This window comes from Aethalodelphis obliquidens, unplaced genomic scaffold (assembly GCF_003676395.1).
Source record: "Aethalodelphis obliquidens isolate GAN/ISIS:26980383/991018 unplaced genomic scaffold, ASM367639v1 scaffold29, whole genome shotgun sequence".
NCBI lineage: Eukaryota > Metazoa > Chordata > Mammalia > Artiodactyla > Delphinidae > Aethalodelphis > Aethalodelphis obliquidens.
The window spans coordinates 5,100,749-5,121,588 of NW_020837973.1; the positions used below are offsets into that span (position 1 = coordinate 5,100,749).

At 46.8% G+C, this 20,840-nt stretch overlaps 1 protein-coding gene across 1 annotated transcript in view; it reads left to right on the forward strand.

Annotated features, from left to right (window-relative positions):
- UBE2QL1 (ubiquitin conjugating enzyme E2 QL1) overlaps positions 1–20,840 on the forward strand; it is a 45,664-nt gene that overhangs the window by 1,254 nt on the left and 23,570 nt on the right. The window contains exon 2 of the mRNA XM_027125374.1: positions 6–468. Coding sequence (XP_026981175.1) covers positions 6–468 — 463 coding nt within the window. The remainder of the gene's footprint in view (positions 1–5; positions 469–20,840) is intronic.

Below are 20,840 nucleotides of genomic sequence, written 5' to 3' on the forward strand. Positions count from 1 at the left end.
GGCGCCAGGGCGGGGCCGGGCCCGGCGGCGGCGGCGGCGGCGGCGGCGGCGGGCGGCAGCCTGGTTCCCGCGGCGCGCCAGCAGCACTGCACGCAGGTGCGCAGCCGGCGGCTCATGAAGGAGCTGCAGGACATCGCGCGCCTCAGCGACCGCTTCATCTCCGTGGAGCTGGTGGACGAGAGCCTCTTCGACTGGAACGTGAAGCTGCACCAGGTGGACAAGGACTCGGTGCTGTGGCAGGACATGAAGGAGACCAACACCGAGTTCATCCTGCTCAACCTCACCTTCCCCGACAACTTCCCCTTCTCGCCGCCCTTCATGCGGGTGCTCAGCCCGCGCCTGGAGAACGGCTACGTGCTGGACGGCGGCGCCATCTGCATGGAGCTGCTCACGCCGCGCGGCTGGTCCAGCGCCTACACCGTGGAGGCCGTCATGCGCCAATTCGCCGCCAGCCTGGTCAAGGGCCAGGTAAGCTGGGAGGAGGCCGGGGGCGCGCGGGGCTGGCCCCTCGGCGCTCTCGCTCCTGGTGCGCGCGGGGCTGTGTCTCTACCCCAGCCTGCCAAGGGGAGACGTTCCCGAGCGCCTCCGCTTCTCTTCCCTGAGCGTTTTCTTCTTTCCCTACTTTTCCATCCCGTCTCTGCGGGTCTCCCGCTTGTTCCCGGTCGGTCCCCATCTCTCTAGAATACGCTCTCTCCCTCTCCGCACACCCTCCTTTCTTTTCTCCTCTGCCGCTTCTCCCCTCTGGCTCTGCCCCTCTACCCTCTGCCCTGATCTCCTGACCCTCTGTCCCCATGTGCCCCTCCCTTTCCTCCTCCTCCGCCCCCGCCCCAGGCTTCCGCTCTCTCCCCCTCCCCCTTCCTCTCCCGTTTACCCCCTTCTCCTTTTCCTTGGCTTCTCCCCATCTCCTGACCCCACAGTCTCCGTGAGGGTGGAACTTCACGTGGACTTAGGAATCTAAGTATCCAGCCCAGTTTATTGCCCCCTTCCCTGCCACACACGCAAAGTTCCCCCCCCCCCGCAACAACAACTCAGGGGGGCTCTGCAGGTGGGGGGCTCTGCAGGGGGCCTGCTGCCTGCTGGTGAATCTGCTCCCCTGCTCTGCCCCCTCTTGACCAGCATGTAGCGCAAAGGTGAAAATTTTGCTCTTGAGAAATTTCACTGGAGAGACAGAGGTGTGGTTTGAGTGTGACAAGGCCAGATGACCTCAAGGAAATGCATGGTACCTGGCTCCTTCCAGGACCATCACCTTCTGGGTAGTTGTTCAAGGTCTTGGTCTCTCTCAGACCTGTTTCTTCCTTCCGGGTTACCCCTGCCCCGGGGGGTTAAATCCATTATCAGAACTAAAGATTTTTAACTAAATACTGAAATCGGGGGCAGGCTTGGTGCCTGAATCTTCTCACCTATTGCACCAGACGGCAGCTTTACCAGAAGAAACCCCAGAGAACTTGAGAGCAGAGAATGAATGAATCTTCTGAAATTTGTCCCCCCCACCACCAGCTGCAGGCAGAGGCATGATGGTTTTATCTTCCCACATTATATGCTCCTGATCATGTTCAAGTTGGTTGATGTTTTCCCAAATCGCTATTGAACATTACTTAATAAAATTATAATTTTATATGGGTGTCTTTTAGATTTATGAAGAATCCCTGTTTTGTTTAGGAGTCCCGAAATGACCTCGATTTGATCTTTCTACAGCTAGCATTTCAGAAGCCATCAGTCCCCTGTCACCTGCCTCTGTCCCTTTCACGGCAGGATCTTTCACACTAATCAAATAATGCTTGTTCTGCCAATTTCACTAGAGGTGGAGCCCCTGGGATTCCAGGCAAATCGCATTGTGACTCCAGTGGAGAAAGGCACTTAATTCTTGACTGAGGTCTGTTGTTACCAAGTACTATCTTGCTAGTCCATCTTTTCTGGGGTTTAGCTTCCGCTCATTTCTCGCGTTCGAAATAGGAGGGACCTGGCGGCTCTAGAAAGGTGAGGTTTAATGCTTTAACATCAGAAATTCAGTCTGAAGCCTGTGGTTCAGCGCTGGCTCTGATGTGAAGAGCCTGTGATTCGATACAAGCCACGGGGGTGGGAGAGGGTCCCGGTTTATGTTATTATCAGGATTTATACAAATGATGGGGAAAAATATTTTGCAGAAATGCTTCTGTTATTTTTTCTGAAAGCACTGCTAATCAGAACTCTCTGGAACACTCTCTTACCTTCTTTCATTTTTCACAGAGATGACTTTGGGGATGAGGGGCAGAGGAATATCATTTTGCCTTATAATCACAGAATCGTAGCATTTAGATTTGGAAGAGATCCTCAACCACAGCCTGCATTTTGAAAGATGTAGGAAAGTAAAGATTTCAAATGAGAAATAAGGACTTTTTTTTTAGGAGAGACATATGTCAGTAAGTTAAGTGTTTTCCATGTTCACATGAATGCTGTGATTGACAGTTCTCTTGGTGCCCCTGCACTTCTATTAAATTAGGCAGGTCCTTGTGTCTATATGTCTTTTCTTTGTAATCCAAATTGAGAGTCTTCATACAGTCAGCAAGTGAGAGACCTTATTGTTGAAATTAATTATGAATATTTTTATTTATTAATTTCAAAATCTTACTTAGTTGAACTCAGGGCCCTCTATGTAGCATATTGTGTTATATCACCTATTCTAAAGTCTAGTTATGAAATACCTGAAAGGGAGGTGAGTACTCAGCCATTTATAAAAATACCAGTTCCGTTTCTTTGCACTTTTCGTGCTGACTTCAACATCCAAAAGAGAGTCGTGTAGGATATACACAAACAACTCGAAATGCAGTGTAAGAACAGGAGGAATGAATGTTCATCAGTGTTTCAGGATTCTGTGCAGGAAAGGATCCTAATAGTGTCTCAGGGCCCTCAGTGTTATGGTGCCTTTCCTGCTTTCGTAAATTTCCTACCTACAGGTTGTTCATTGCACTTACTGCAGTTACCGAATCATTTCCGTAGTTGAAGGTAGTTAAAGGACTTTGGGAAAGCAATCGAAATACCTGATTAGGTATTCAAAGAGAACCAAGAGTGCTACCAAACCGATGATTACTTTAAAAGGCAGAACCGTTCTGTTCTAGTTACATTCCTCCATCTGTTGGCCCTTTCGTTTTTCTTAAGCAATGGGATTAGAAAAGGCTCGTTTTCCTCTTTCATAACTACTAAGCGTAACTTTCTGAATTGGGGATCTCCTAAGTTGATTTTGTTTCTCTACCTTTAGAGAAATCATAAAATACTTTTAAGGGTTTCATTGGTCATATTAAGAAAAGATCTGCTTAACCATTTTGTGTATAGTATTAATGTTTGCGTTTATCTCACGGTGTGACAGATTCAGTCATTTCACGAGACCTTTACCTGACTTTTGGGGCCCATGTTATCAAAATCTCTCGTGTGCTACCTTATGGATTGTGGTTGTTTTAAATTAACTTACAACTTTCTTGTATGATATATTCTTTGTAGAGATAATGACATACATACCTCGCCTATTTGTTTATTACCGAATCCTCTTCTGACTACAAAGAGACATTTTAGGTAACTCTTGGATCCTGCAATTAAATGAAAACTCCCCGTACCTGGGAGGGTCCTGCCCAGGCTGGGCCTCGGCGTTCACTGGCATGTGTACCAGGTCTCGCACCTGGGATGATCAATGATGCAACAGAGACCCTCTCCTTGCAGCTGTGTGAGCAGAAGGCACCCAAAAGTAGCTTGAGGGCGCACTAACTCAGGGTTCTACTTTCACATCAGTTCGCCTCCTGAGTGCCCCCTTTTTAATTAGTTAGACATCGCCAGGGGCAGGGAACCAGACGGCACTTGGAAGACAGTTCCTTACTCCTCCTCTGTCCCCTCAGTGCCAACCATGCGCCTCAACCCAGCATGAGGACGATGTGGCAATAATAGCAGTGGCATTTACTGTTTGCTCCATGCCAAGCTGTGGGCCAGCGAAGCACTTAGGGTGTTAACCTTACCTGATTCTACTGTTTCCGTGGTCACTGTACAGGTGAGGAAACCTCAGCTCCACACGGTCAGGTGAAATTAATGCAGCCTCGTGTTCTAACACTAGCAATGAGTGCGAGCCTCTGAATACCAGTCCACATTAGTAAAAGTCAGCGACGGCAGAGTCACACCCAGGCCACCTGAGCCCCTGGCCGTCTCCAGCCAGTGGTTGGCGGTGACCGGTGTGATCATCATTTGTGTCCACAGAAGACAGGTACACAGTCAGCTGTCAGCAGAAGAGTGACAACAACAGGACTAAAACACCTTCAGTTCTTAGTGTTTGAATTAAAAATTGCTAAGCGATTCCGGAACAGTTATGTTTCCTGACAGCACTAGTTTCTGGAATTTTTGAACACAGAAAACTGGTAGATGTTGCCACGTGTCAGTGTGTGATGAAAAAGTAACAGGCTCTGCAGATCAGCTCTGTTTGACGATAAAGTGCATCTCTGAGGTCGACTTTAGGGCTTAAAGTGTTCTGCACCATGGGTGTCACTGAGAATCTTGCACACACACACACACACACACACAGCCTGTCTTCAGAACCTCTTCCAAAGTACCAGGCCTGGAAATAGCTTTTTACTTATGGCTACACAATCTCCAGGTCTTATCAGGAAAAAGTAATGAAGATAAACAGCCTTGTGGGTTCCTAAAGTTTATTGGCTTCTGAACTATTATAATTCACACAACATTTTTGAAAACCCTGTGTGAGTGTGCTAGGGCTACGGTCACAAAGTCCCACAGACTGGCGGGCTTCAACAACAGACATTTACTTCTCACAGTTCCGGAGGCCAGAAGTCTGAGCTCAGGGTGAGAGCAGGGTTGGGTCCTTCCGAGGGTGTGCAGATGATGAGCTCCAGGCCTCTGCCCTTGGCTTGCAGACGGCCATCTTCTCCCTGTGTCCTCACGTGGTCTTCCCTCTGTGCCTGTCTGTGTCCTAATCTCCCCTTCTGGTGAGGACACCAGTCGTATTGGATCAGGGCTCCATCCTAATGACCTCAGTTTAACATGATCACCTCTGTAAAGACCCTGTCTCCAAATACAGTCACCTTCTGAGGTGCTTGGGAATAGAACGCCAACATATCAATTTTGAGGGATCACAGTGCAGCCTATAACAAGCCCAAACAGGAATTTCTTAACCAATCCAACCTCTCATTTCTCTAGAGGCTATTGCTGGTTTGCAAAGTAACATAAATGATGCCCATCCGTGTGAACACAGGACCACACCGAGGAGGCCCCAGGAGGGCCTACGTGGAATAGAGAGATGGTGGCCGCTTTAAAGGGAAGCTGGGAGAACCTAGCATGTGAACCGTGACAGCCAGGGGGTGGGTCCTGCCGTGTGACTCACCGAGGAGAGTGGATTTGTGGAGGAGTCTTATGAGTCAACCGTGTTGTTGTGTCCTGTGCCCATGTGTAGGTGAGGGAGGTCATTACCACACAGGATGACTCTGCAGCTTGAGGTCTTCATGTACTCGATGGATCGGAGAAGAAAATAGCTTGTTCTGGTATCAAGTGGGACGGGGCAGGAGGACGCAGACAGGACTCTGCATCCTAAAAATAGTGCCGCGCCAACTTGGCAAGCTCCCACGTGCCCGCTCCCTGGCGAGTCTGCTCATCCCAGGGCTGACGGTGCAGTTAATAATAGTAGTGGCTTACTTTACCCAGAGTTGTAAACTTTTGAGAATCTAAAGTTGCAAAAAGAGGATGCAAATGAATTTGTGTTTACTTTTCTGATTTATAGTAAAGGGTGTGAGAGGATTGTTTTCCTATTTAAGGGTCAGGAGAGTTTGGGGGGTTTGTTTGTTTGTTTAATGGAAAGTACCAACATGAACACTAAGTTGAAGTTTGTTTTAACCCAGAATCCTGCCCTTTCTCATCCTCACGAACAGGCGTGTGTGAGTCCAGGTTTAGAAGGAAGGCAGCCTCAGTGGTACCACTCTGGGGACAGCTAAGGAACCAGCCAAATGGCTTTCATGGCTTTTTTTTAAAGCAGCCACTAATAGTGGGTTCTTTGAGCCACATTTCATATCTCCTGAATCCTAGATTTTTGCTGTGTTGATAGGGTTGTGGGGAGATGGGGCAGAGGATGGGGACGAGGTAACTCCTTTTCTCTCTTTCCTTTACTTATGGCTACACAATGGCCGGTGGTCCTCAGCCCCAGGTTAATTAGATGCTTCCGGGAACCTTTAAATTATTCCAATGCCAGGCCCTTTCCTCGAAGATTCACACTTCTTGAGGCTAAGATGAGGCCCTAGTAGAGGCCGGTTGGAAAATCTCCTACATTGATTCTAACGGACAAACCAGGGTTGGAAAAACCACCCTGGACCAGAATTACTCATCACGTCTACCATCTTCGGTACATCCTCCCACCAACAGCCAGAACAGGGAGCTTCAGGTGATGGTGGCTGTAATGAACCCCTGCCTTCCCCCCTCCCACCTTGATTGGACTCACTGTCCTGTGTCCACCCCGACTAGCCCTCTGGAAGCCCTACTTTTGTAGAGGAGCTCATCATACAACCCAGTCCTTCCTCCCTGGACCAAGAGGGAGTGTAAACCCTGAAAAAGGAAATGTGCTCAAGAGAGTTGCTCACCCCCGGATCAGACACTGTTGTGAGGGCTTAGGTGCGCGGACCGCCCAGAACTGTGGATGATTAGCTAGTTCGCACAGCACGGGTACTGAGCGTCCACTCTGTATCAGGCACACGCTGGGCACACGTTGGTGAATCAGATTCACGGAAAGTGCCAGCCACAGAGAACTGACTGTCTAGTGGGGATAAAGTGCAACCCACTCACATTTGTCTGTGATGTACCCGGCAGCTCCGCAGGCATCGCTTGCTTAGTATTTGGGTGAGTGCCCATTCACTGGTGCAAGTGGACTGGACACCTGGCGGTGGCCTGTGGGTGCGCCAGGGACTTGAGAGAGATGGGGTCCTGGGCTCAGCAGCGTCTTCCAAACTTCTGGGTGACGTTCCCAGAAGGAATGCTCATTGTTACGTGATTGTAACACTGAGGGTTAGCCTGTTTCTCTGAACATAGTTTCCCTGCTAATAAATGGGACGATCAGGCATTTCCCAAAACAGACAAAGGAGTCATTGTAATGGCAGAAATATTTCCAATAACATCTGCGCTTTCCTACCCAAGGAGTCAGCAAACTAAGATAAGGTTTAATTGTTTAATGCCCCATCGTCACACCCTTCATTCCTTCTTTCTTTCCTTCATTCGGGACCCGTTTGCTGAGGGTCTACCATGACTTGGGCACTGAAGACGCATGGTCTTCAGCACTCCCGTGGCGACCTTCCCCCATTCTTTGGGTCGCCCCTGGTCCTCTCTGCTAAGGACAGGAGGACCAAGGCCCCCAGATCGAGAACCTCTGGGGAGGAAGCGGAATTGGGACCAACCAGGTGGCAAAGCCTTGGGAGAGGAGGGCGGGGCGGGAGCGGGGAGCCGGGAGGAGCTCCAGAAGGTGCCCTTCCCCACCCGGCAGGCCTAGGTGTGGTCAGGCAGCAGACTAACCGGGCCTCCTCGGTCACGTTCCCAAGCCTGGCTTTTCCTCTCCTCCCTGCCCTCCTGTCTCCTTAGAGGCTTGTCATCCCCTGCTTGGATTCCTGGGATGCCCCCGTCCAACCTCTCCGTCCCTTTCCATCCTCCCTGCTGCCACCTTCCTGGGTCCTCTAAGACGCACACCTGGTTTTCTCACACCCTTGGTTAGACGGGGACAGAATACATCCAAGCGCCCCATCGCTGCCCAGCCTGGGTGCAACTCTTCCACCTTCCACAGCCCCCAGGAAGCCCTTCTCCCACCAGCCCCGCCAGCCACGGCACACCAGCAGGTCTCCACGTTTGCTGAGCTCACAGGTCCGCCCCCATCGGGAAAGCACCCCCTCATGCATCAGTCGAGCCCTGCCATCCCTCAGAACCCTGCCGAGACGTCTTAACTCCTGCAGAAGGCCCCGCAATCACTCCTCCAGTAAGGGCATCGGCTCCCTCCTCTAAACACCTCTGCGTTGTCTGGAAGGTGTTCATTTCTACTCTCATTCTGCTAGACCGCGTGTACCTATTTCCAGCTCTGTTTCCCCTTCCCCTCGCCCAATGCCCAATACATTGTATGTGCCGAATAAATGTGTCCACTGTGCAACTTGCACAACTGCACACACACCCCATCCCCTCCCCTCGTCCCTATTTGGAATACGGTAAGATTGTGAACTTACCAGGTGCTTGCCGTGGGCCAGCTGATGTGCAAAACGCTTTAGTAGGTCACGTGATTAAATGCTTTCAACAGCCTATGGGGTGAGCGCTGTTGTTATTCCCATTTTACAGAGCAGGAAACCAAGGCTCGCTTAGCCTGGGGAAGGCAGAGCCCTGCAAATCTGCGGGTTGGGGTCTTCGGGAAGCCCCTTCCTCCAGTGAATGCCTGAAACTAACCCAGATGAGCTGCCCACAGTGGCCACTGTGATCCCTCCCCTCACAGAAGTGCTTGTTTTTCCTTTGATCACCTTTATAATGTATCCTATGAAGTATCATAATCTTAGAGAGCTCATGAAAGACAAAGCTTCTCTAACTGTAGGATCAACCAGTAAAATTACATAAAGCTGAAAGGAGGTTGGTTTAATTCATAACTAAAACTAATCTAATAAAACGTGACTTTGAATTCTGCTGGATTGAATTACAGTGATTTTTGTTTTAGTCATTTTATTTAAAAGGGGATCCCGGCATCTGCCTTTTCACTGACAAGGGAGATGGATGCCTCTTGGTTATTCTCTCAGATCCGAGAAGAACCAGAGGCCCCTTCCTGCCACCTCTGACCCCAAAGGCCACCCCCAGCATCCGGGGACATCTGAAGACCCCTCCTCAGAATAATGCTTTTAAACGCACAAAATAATATTCATAGGCTTTCAAAGGAAAACAGTCATGCTTAGAGATAGTTATTGCTATTTTTAAAAAGTGATGAGCTAAAATATGAAATTAAAAAGCATGTCTTTATTAACACATTTAATATCAAGGTCTAGTTACTGTCCTAACTGGACATAGGAAGGAGAACTGATGACGTTTCAAGTTGTCTACAACAACTGTCATGTGATTTTTAAATGTCTGGGGTTTCTGTTGGCGACAAAATCAAAGCAATGCTAAATCTCTGCTTTGCGACTTCCAATCGCAGTTAAACGAAGTGCTGGACTACAGTTAGAGTTAATGAAAAGAAAGACCTTTTTTTCCATCCAAGTTTGTGTTCCCTGGGGATGCACGGCCCCAAGAACCCCACTTAGATGGCTCTAAGTGTGGACAGCTGTCTTGGGAAAGAACTTAAAGTTTATCATGCAGCTCATGGCCAGAACCTCTGGGAACGAGGTTTGGGAGCCCAACATATAGCTCAGTCCTGCCGTGATCTTGTTGGGTGGTCACAAAAATCACAGGGTAGCCTCCTCTTTGCCCTCTCAGAACTGCCACCTCTCTTTGTGGACTCTTGTCATCACCTCTGTGGACTCTCCATCATCAAGTCATTTTGCAGCATCAGGTGTCAGTTTCAGATAAGAACCACGATCATGGTATTGACCAAGCACAGATCTGAGAGCTGTGTTTTCACCTCCACAGCCTTGCTCTCTAAGAACCCTATTTGTTGGCAGTATCTTTAAATTAGCTTATTTTTCTGCTGCCGCTAAGTTAGAAAATTACATAGAAGAATATAATTATTTCAAACATTTACCTTTATCAACGCACACATTGATACTGTTCCATAGTGTTGAGATTCTTTCTTTAGTACAGAACACGATGTTCACTTGAAAACTTTTGAGCCACCATTTTGTTTCAAGATGAAAAGCCGGTTCAGAAATCAAACGTAAAATTTTTTTTCAAATGCTGTGGATTCCATCAGTTATCACAGGTCACACAGAATGAACACAGATTGCCTCAGTACAACTGAAAGAGAATTTCACTGAGTCAGTGATCCTTTGCCTGACTGAGACCTTTAGGAAAGGCTTCTTTCTGTAATGAAATTCAAGAGAAATCTAGTTGAAATGTTTGACCTACATACGTGTATGTGATATTTTGACAATTGGAGGCTAATCAACAAAGAACACCAATCTTCTCTTATTGCTTAGCAGTTAAGGCCCTGAGCATCTAGGGTAAGTCTTCCTGCATTTGGTAGGAAAGTGACTAGATGTCTCCAGGGTTCTTTCCAACTCTTAAGACTTAGATGAATGCAGCCAGCATTCTCACAGGGAGCGGGAACAGTATACGGTTCATTGGTCCTCCAGGATTCTTATGCTGTTTTTGTTGTACACTCACTGATTTCCCCATAGTTTAGCAATATTGAAGTCTGAAATTCGACCTCTGAGATAACTAGAGACATGAAGCATCCTCCTGTCCTCCGGGGTTCTCAGCCTGCAGTGTGTATCATTCTGAGAAGGGGTGTTATCTTCTTCGTGGAAGTGGAGTCTGTAACAATATCTCAATCAGTGCATGGGCCTGGGTGGTGTTGCCATAACTACCACGTTAGGTTGGTAAAGTTTTCAGCATCATAGTCAGCAAATAGAAACGGTTCTACCCAGCACTGCTCAGGTTGTTTTTTTCACATTTACGTATGTCTCTTTTTCCCACCTGTAAACTAATTATTTGGCTATCATCAAATCTTTTGACTGAGGTCATTTCAGTCGCCCTACCCTAAGAAAAACATCCATCTGCAGCTTGGCCCTGACCATGTACCACTTAGAGTCTCAGAGGCCGGCTGGTCTCCCCATTCAGATAAGGATGCACCCAGCAGCTGTTGGTCCACACTGATTTGATTGCCTCTGGGGCCAGGATGCTGCACAAGAAGAGGTGACCCTTGTTTAACCCTTTCAGGCCATTTGAAGAAAGGATAGATGGTCTCACGCCATCTCTGTGGCCAGAAGAGCCCCGGAGACTTCAGAACTGGGTCTTGGTCAATGCCCAACCCAGAAAGACACCCATGGCCCTGAACTCTAAACCCAAGTGTGGGAGGAGATGTATGAAGGATGCAGCCAATGGCAGGATGTAAGAGGCATGGGTCTGCATGGAGGAAGGAGTGAGGGTGCTGCCAGCAGGTGCTGAATGCGGGTCTGTGATTGAGGTGGGCAAAACAGACCCCCATCCTGGAGCAATACTTGCATCCACTGTTTGCTCCTTACAAAGCACTTTACCTGTGTGGTTTCCTGGAGGTCCGAGACGGCGGGGAGTCCAGCTGGGGAGCCGGGCAGGCTGGCAGCCCGGAGGGCACAGCAAGTGCCTGTTTTCTTGAGCTCCCAAGGGCAACGTGATTGAACCAGACCATCATTCCTCAAGTAGGAACAAGGGGCTTAGTGAGAATTTCCAAGGGGCATCTTCTCTCCCTATTGTCTCATTTTGTAGCATCATTAAGTAGAAGTTGTCAAATATTCAAGTCTGAAGGACCACTAACTAGAAAGAAGACAGTCCACCCTGAAGGGCTGGACAGAATGAGCTTGTTACAGAACTCGGGGAGGTGAAAGAACGCCCTTGCTAGTGTGCATTCAGGACAGAACGAGCCTCGTCCAAAATTCCTGGGGACAGTCCCCATAGAGTCAATGAAAACTTACATACTGTGCCATTAAATTAAGTTGCCCCAAAAGGCTGAGGGAAATATTAAGATTTCTTCTGCAAGGAAATGCTTCTGACATGTCTGCCTTCGAAACCTACAGTGAATTTTGTAATTTGTTTGGTCTTTAGAACAATGCAGTGATACTAACTAGTCTTATAAGTCAAGCATAGTTTGAGTGAGTGATAGAAAGAAGGGAGAGTTTTTCATAAGTAATCTTACCTTTCAGACATATGAATGTCTAAATCATCCATTTGTTTGCTACTTAGTATCTTCCTTTCCTTTTCATGTTATTTTCTTTACCTAATTACAGTGAATATTGGTGCATTGTACCCAATCTTTATTTTCTTCGTTTCTTGCCAGTCTCATTTATCCCACTACTTTCTGCTACTCTTCTAAGTTAGTAAGACACAATATTTACAGGTCAGTAGCATTTCAGAAAATTTTTCAGAATGTTCTAGAAGGTTTTACTCTGAGGTTGGGTGAGTGAATCCTTTAAAATGTATTTCTTGCAAACCTTGAGCATGTACCATGTGTTAAAGTTATAATACAGTGATTCCAGTATTTTTTTTACTTAAACAATAAGACTTTTACTTATTACAGATTTACTTATCTAGTTTACTTATTACAAACCAGAGCCATGTACAACAGAGAGTCTGGGGAAAGTATACAGGTTTAGTAGTGACTGGAAGGGAAAAGAAAGCCATCAATGAAGAGGAGGGTAGTGTTTCCTCCGAGCTGGGCCTTGGGTGGGGTGCCCCTCCATTTCTCTGCACTGGTGTAGACTGCAAAATTGTAGGCCTGCAGTGTGGCCATTACCTGCTCCCACACTGCCCGGCCCTCAAGCCATGGTCAGACCATAGAGACTAGGTGTCAGGTCTTGATCCGAAGATCTCCCCAAACCTAGTTAGGCTTAGCATTTGTGCTATGATTTTTTTTTTTTTTTTTGGTGGTACGTGGGCCTCTCACTGTTGTGGCCTCTCCCGTTGCGGAGCGCAGGCTCCGGATGCGCAGGCTCAGCGGCCATGGCTCACGGGTCCAGCCGCTCCGCAGCATGTGGGATCTTCCCAGACCGGGGCACGAACCCGTGTCCCCAGCATCGGCAGGCGGACTCTCAACCACTGCGCCACCAGGGAAACCCTGTGCTATGATTTTATGCTGAATTTTTGTTCCAGAATGTGCTAAGGGTTTTTTTTTTTAAACAAATTTGTGGAATCTTGGGATTAAGCAGAGCTGGGGAAACACATAATCCCAGATTTCAGTGATGCTTATTGAGCTGTGATGACATTGGCATTTCCTTGACATGCAAAGCAAATTCTGTCCCCAGTATAACATGGTTTAAAATCCTGTGCTAGGAACACCGAAGCTACAAGAGATTTGAAATCCTGCACCACACAAAATTCCAAAGTCACGGTGGTGAGTGGTCTCATCCATGAAAAAGAAATGGGAAATAGCCCCAGTCAGTTCCAGTAGAACTGTTTAGCACACAGATTCTCCGTTTGTTTGTCGTTTGTAAGGTTCTGAAGTCCTTTATCAGAAGTAGCTGATTTCACTCTGTCATATGTGAGGGTTCTTGTCCACTTCTGGCTGCTTTTCTCAGTTACAGCTGGACTGGACTGGTTATGTGGAGGTCAGAGAGAAAACAAACTCCTACCAGCCCTCCCTGGGGCTCAGAGGGTCTGGGGTCTGGGAAGGCCACCTTTGCAGGCTTCACTGCTGGACTGCACAGCCCTGCCCCGAGTGTACACACAAGCTTCCGGTCACAGCCAGTGGGATGCTAGCACCTCCCCAGGAGGAGCATCTCCCCACAGGGGGAGCAACTCCCCATGGGGGCAGCAGTTCCCTGTAGATGGAGCACCTCTCCTGGGGCGGGGGGGAGAGCTATTTGGTGGGGCTCCCAGGGGGCGTGTGGGATCCAAGGGGACGAGCCCAGCCCTTGACCCTAGTAGGCAGTCCACAGCTGTTGTAGAATGAAGTTGAGTTTATGACCTTCAGGTACCGCAAGACCATGAATCATCCAAGAAAGATTAAGGGTGATGAGTGCACTGTAATTGCAGTGTCGGGAAAATGGACATTTTTAGCAACAGGCACTCAATCAAGATGGCGTTTTCTGGTTGATGCTAAGTACCAAAATAATTTTACCCTCTGCACTGTGACCATCCCATGTGATTTAAATTTTTTGTTTTTCTCTAAACACTGAATTGATTGATCCTGGTGTCTTAGTAAGTGAGAATTCATTTTATGAGGTTTTGTTTTTGATCATGTGCCCTTGAAATGTCATTATTCTATTTGCCAGAAAATACATCAGGTGGACACTGGATGGAGGCTGGTGTTTGGGGTCCAAGAGACAGTGGGTGAGGGTCCCTGCCCACTGTCTTCCGATGATCAATCCACACGTAGGGTTCCGTGATTATCTTGTCAAGCAGTTTTAATATGAAGGAGCTTCCCTGTAACCATCTCTTTTGTTTCTCTGTCGTCTTATCATGATTGGAGGTTTCCGTGTTGCCATATAAATTCATTCTCTCCTCCCTCCCTTCCTCTCTCCCTCCTTCCATTCAGCTTATCGGAGCCTGTAATGGCCTATACTATTATTGGAGGGCTCACACCTAGTCAGGGTGGCTAAACAACAGACATTAATTTCTCACAGTCCTGGAGGCTGGAAGTGTAAGATCAAGGTGTCGGCAGGGTGGGTTTCCTCTGAGGCCTCTCTCCTTGGTGTGTGGACGGCCGTTTCTTCCTGTGTCCTCACATGGTCATCCCCTCTGTGTGTGTCTGTGTCCTAATCTCCTCTTCTTACAAGGACACCAGTCAGGCTGGACCTGGGCCCCCTCTACTGACCTCATTTTACCTTAATTACCTCTGTATAGACCCTGTCTCCAAACAGTCACATTCTGAGGGGTTAGGACTTCAACATACAAATATTGGGGGACACAATTAAACCCGTAACGGATTCTTCCTTTCAAAGCATGTAAGTTTTAGCCATTTGTTTTCCTCTCCTGACGTTGACCTCCGATTCTGCATCTTCCCGTCGTTGTCCCTGTACCTCCAGGCCCCTTGACTGAGTGACCAGACGTTTCTCATCTAAGCAGCTCCTGCCACATCCACACGTTCTCCTCATCACTGTTAGGTTTCCCATGTCTCTTCGTTTTTCCTGGCATTTTCAGAATCTTTCCTTTCTACTTTGCCCCAAAGACGGCAATTGCCTTTGCTTTGTCACGCATTCCTTTTCTTCTCCACCTGAAGGGTTTCTTCTGGCTTTGTTTGCTGTGGGCTTCTCCCCCTACTTTTATTAGAGCCAGTGATCAGGGGCTCCCCGTCTTCTCTGGTGCCCTCCCCCAGCTCCCCCTTTATCCCTGCGTGCCTTGTGAGTTTTGCTCCACTTTTCCACATCACAGCTCCTGTAAATCTCCCCATTCCTGCTCCCACGTTGCTCCTCCCGTTTTTCCGCGGTTGACCGGAGTGTTCTTTTCTTTCCGTTCTTTCCAGCCGTCACTGTCTCCCGCACCCGCGTCCACACTGGAGCAGCCGTCCATCCTTTTGCCTCTCTCTGGTTCAGGGTTCCCTCTCCTCCGCTTCACCGGGGTTCTGTGCCTTCTTCTCCTCCCGGTCATCTCAGCCCTGGGGGCAGGCGGCTGGGGAAAGGAATGCTCTGCTCCGTGCATTTTCCTGGGGGCCTGTAGACAAAAAGAGGACTCTGGGCAAAGCCACGTTGCAGAGGGGATGGTGTCAGGTGGGCAGTGAAGACATGCCGGGTGGACCTAAAGGGAGAGATGCTGATTGGTTGATGATTATTTCAGATGATGGCTTGGGATTCAGTGATCCTGGAAGGCCGCACTAATGGACCAGTTGAGGTCAAAATTATAGTGAATATGCTTTAATTCAATTGATTTTTATGCTGATACACCTAAGTTGATGCATGTTTTTAATCAAAAGTGATTTTTATCATTTTAGATGTCTTTAGATGTAGGAGGCTTTCTGAAAGCCCTCATTTCCATTCTTATGGTATTTTATTCATTCAATTTAGTTACGTGAGAAAACAATTCTTCACTGGTAAATTTATTGATCATGTCTGAAACAAGCACTTAAGAGTTTGAGGGATACATCAGATCGCAAGGCTTATCAGGGAGAACAGTTTTATTCAGCCATTTGCACTGTGCATGCATTCTTGTCTTATTGAAAAGTAGAGGAATTCATTAAAATATCCCACAATATCTCCACCAGCCTGAGAACAGGCTAGGACAGCCCTTCGTGATGATTCCCGGCAGGGGCAAACGTGATTTATACACACAGCCATCCCCGTCTCCTTCCAGCGTCCTTGAACTCCTCTTGTTCAGCTCCGGTCCACCTAAACGATCCCTCCTGTCTCTGGTCCTCTTGGAACCTGGAATTCTGTAGAGCAAGACAGGCTTGGTTTTATCACCAGCCTTGACAGAGGACAGTAGCACTGTTTGAGCCCTTCCTGCATCTCTTCAATCACAATTATGTTATTTCTGTGGATCCAGACGAAATGCATTGCAGATGACACTCAGCATCTTTGCCACGATTGATTGCCAAGGCCAACTGACCCCAGATGTTACTTGAGTGGAGGGATTTTTCCACAAACTTCACAAATATCAGAGTCTAACAAAATGTCATGAGGCTGAGCCCTTAATACATATAATCCAAGGTTTCTTATAACATAAAAATGCATGTTTAAAGTTTTAAGGTAATTTTCTTATTCAAACAGCATACACTTAGAGGTTTCATTTTAATTTCAGGATGATATCGCCGACTTTCACAGGATCATAATTAAAATGATCGGTGGGTTTTTTTTCTTCCACTAAATGCATTTAACCACAAAAAGCTAATTAAATGAGAAATAACAAATAGGTTTTCTCTGTTGCTACTGACTTTGATCTTCCCCCATGATGATAATGATTTATTAGAGAAGTAGATGGCTTTAATTCGGTTCAATTTAACAACAGTCATTGAGTTGGAATCAAATGCCCTTCTGCGATGAAAGTGAGACCAGGAGATGTTTTATTTTTTTATCTTTATTTTTAATTGACTTTATTGACGTATAGTTGATTTACAGTGCTGTGTTACTTTCTGCTGTACAGCAAACTGATTCAGTTCTATATATGTATATATATACATATGTATGTGTGTGTGTGTGTGTATATATATATATTTTTTTCTTTTTTATATTCTTTTCCACTGTGGTTTATCATAGGATATTGAATACAGTTCCCTGTGCTCTACAGTAAGACCCTGTTGTTTATCCATCCTATATATAATAGTTTGCATCTGCTAATCCCAAACTCCCACTCCATCCCTCCCCCACCCCCCTCCCCTTTGGCAACCACAAGTCTGTTCTCTATGTCTGAGAGTCTGTTTCTGTTTTGTACATAAGTTTATTTGTGTCGTATTTTAGATCCCACATATGAATGATACCATATGATATTTGTCTTTCTCTGTCTGACTTACTTCACTTAGTATGATGACCTCTAGGTCCATCCATGTTGCTGCAAATGGCATTATTGCATTCTTTTCAATGGCTGAATAATATTCCTTTGTGTATATACCACATCTTCTTTATCCATTCATTTGTCAATGAACACTTAGGTCACTTCCATATCTTGGCTATTATAAATAGTGCTTCCCTAAACATAGGGGTGCATGTATCTTTTCAAATTAGAATTTTCATCTTTTCCAGATATATGCCCAGGAGTGGGGTTGCCGGGTCGTATGGTAGTTCTATTTCTAGCTTTTTGAGGAACCTCCATACTGTTCTCCATAGTGGCTGCACCAATTTGCATTCCCACCAACAGTGTAGGAGGGTTCCTTTTTCCAGGAGACATTTTACGATAGACACTCAGGTAAGAGCCCGCATTGGTCCATGGCCATCACAGGCCAAAAACGCCAAGGGGAGCCGAGGTGCAGGTGTGTTTCTGTGCACCAGCACTGAGTCCAGAGACTCGAAGGCCCTTAGAAGGAAGCACATGGTGTAATGCCTTTGTCCCCTAAATGCAAGATGGTCCCTCAGAAGACTGTCCTTCCCAGAGGGCAGTCTGGGAATGGCCTGTGTCCCCTCGAGGCGGGGATTATGATGAGCTGGTTATAAGATGCTATTACAGCTTTATCATCATCATCATCATTAATTTTTTCGATTCTTACCATGACTATAAGGGGCGCAGGATTTCCTGAAGGGGCCACGAAATGCATAGATTTTGTGGCAATGTACAAAATGTTAATGTTGTATGTTATTCTGTTTAATGTGTAAAATTCTTAAGTTTTTTCTGATTATAGAAAGTAGTACATGCTTATTGTACAAAATTCATGCAGTACCAGAAAGTACAAAATAGAAAATGAAGAGATCCGGAATTCCACCTGCCAGAAATAATATTTTTTTACACACACGCACACCACACATACACATACACACACACACACACACACACACACATACTCACACACACAGTTACACCAGTGTAACAGCTTAAACAGTAATGGAATTACGCTCTGCGTGATGGTCTGAAGTTTGCACATCTTTTCTCGCCAGTGCATTGTGGATGTCTGAATATTAGGTCAGCTGATCTAGATAGAGGTCACTCTAAAAGGCCACGGAGGACTTCCCTGGTGGTGCAGTGGTTAAGAATCCGCCTGCCAATGCAGGGGACACGGGTTCGATACCTGGTCTGGGAAGATCCTACATGCCACGGAGCAACTAAGCCCATGCGCCACAACTACTGAGCCTGCACTCTAGAGCCCGTGAGCCACAACTACTGAGCCAACATGCCACAACTACTGAAGCCCGCGTGCCTAGACCCCATGCTCCACAACAAGAGAAGCCACTGCAATGAGAAGCCCGTGCACCACAGCAAAGAGTAGCCCCCGCTCGCTGCAACTAGAGAAAGCCCATGCGCAGCAACAAAGACCCAATGCAGCCCAAAATAAATAACTTTATAATAAATAAATACATAAAAGCCCACCGAGCACCTGGGTGTGGAATCGTGCATTCCTGATCTGTCCTCTGGGCAGCCTTCCCTCTTATCTTTCCTGTACATCACAGTCACTCACTTGCGCTTCTGTTACCATGAAAGACACTCCCAGAAGTGGGTCACTGGATCAGAGGGTGTGGACACTCACATATTGATGGGAGAATGTTGTCAAATCGCCTGTCATCAAGGTTATGCCAGGTTGCATCCCATCAACAGCATGAACTAGAAGCCTCCCCCCACCTCAGTAACTATTACTCCAGTCGTACTTCCTAATCTCATTGACGAAACAGATCTTTTATTTTCTTAAACTCTACACTTAACTGTCTCCCTATTTATTTATTTATTTATTTAGTCTGTGTATTTGTGTTTTTTTTAATTGAAGTATAGTTGATTTACAATGTTGTGTTAGTTTCAGGTGTACAACACAGTGGTTCAGTTATATATACATATATATACACGTGTATATGTGTATGTATATATATATATATTCTTTTTCAGATTCTTTTCCCTTATAGGTTCTTACAAAATATTGAGCATGGTTCCCTGTGCTATACAGTAGGTATACAGAAATGTGTATCTGTTAATCCCAAACTCCTAATTTAGCCCTCCCCGCCTTTCCCCTTTGGTAACCATAAGTTTGTTTTCTATGTCTGTGGGTCTGTTTCTGTTTTGTAAATAAGTTCATTTGTATTGTTTTTTTTAGATTCCACATGTAAGTGATGTCATATGATATTTCTCTGTCTGGCTTACTTCACTTAGTATGATAATCTCTACGTCCGTCCATGTTTCTGCAAAAACAGATCTTATTTTTAAACTTATGTATTTCTTATTTTATTGAGGTATAGCATCTGTATTCATTTGCTAGGGCCACCATAACAAAATACCACCGACTGGGTGACTTAGACCACAGCCATTTATTTTCCCACAGTTCTGGAGGCTGGAAGTCCAAGTTCAAGGTGTGGGCAGGGTGGGTGTCCTCTGAGGCCTCTCTCCTGGGTTTATAGATGTGTTTCCTCCGTGTCATCATGTGGTCATCCCTCTGTGTGTGTCTGTGTCCTAATCTCCTCTTCTTATAAGCACACCAGACCTATAGGATTAGGGCTCGCTCTAGTGACCTCATTAACCTCAATTACCACTGCAAAGGCCCTATCTCCAAGTAGAGTCACTTAGAGATTAGGGCCTAGATCAGCTGAGGAAGACCTGATGGGGCGAGGACCGGCTTCCAAGATCACTCACATGGTGTTGGCAGCGTCCAGGGGCCTGGTGTCTGCTGGCTGGGCCTCCCCTGTTCCCTGCACCTGGGCTTCTCTCTGGGCCAGCTGGCTTCCCTCAGAGGGAACTGCTGAGAGAACGAGAGAGAGCCCGAAAACACAGAGGCGTCATCTCAGAAGGGGCATCCCATCTGTTCTGCCATAGTCTGTTCATTAGAAGCAAGTGACAGGTCCTACCCACACTCAAATCACAGGGGCATGAACACCAGGAAGGGGATCATTGGGCCCAACTTAGAAGCTGCCCATCACAGGATGGGCAGTACTTGCTGGTTTTGTCAATATGGCTTTTTTTTTTTTTTTCTTGCGGTACGCGGGCCTCTCACTGTTGTGGCCTCTCCCGTTGCAGAGCACAGGCTCCGGATGCGCAGGCTCAGCGGCCATGGCTCACGGGCCCAGCCGCTCCCCAGCATGTGGGATCTTCCCGGACCGGGGCACGAACCCGCGCCCCCTGCATCGGCAGGCGGACTCTCAACCACTGCGCTGCCAGGGAAGCCCCAATATGGCCTTTTTTGATTACATTTTCTAAACATGTATTATTGATATATAGGAAAGCTATCAAATTTTCATATACACATGATGTATTTACATAGATATGTATCAACTTACACCTCATTTTTACTGTGACTTTTTCTTTTTGCCTCAGGTGCAGAGAGAATTAGGTTAATCATGGCCCACCAGTCTTTCTCTCTCTTCTTTTACTGAAGAAATGATCGCTAATTTTGAAGTAGTTTCATTCATCCATCTTTTCACGGCAAGAACTGTTTGTTAAGACCCATTTCCTCACCCTATGTCACAAGATACACCCCTATGTGGTCTTCCACTGGCTTTATGACTTTACCTTTTGCATTTTAAGTGTAACCCGTTTGCTTTGTGTGCCATCAGGTAGGAGCCCAGCTTCTTCATGTACTGAAGAACCACCTGGCCGTCTTCCACTGTCTTACTTTTTTGCCATTTTTATCGTGTACAAGTCCCATACAGATGGGATTCTCTTCCGTTCCACTCATCTGTCTCCCTGCTCCT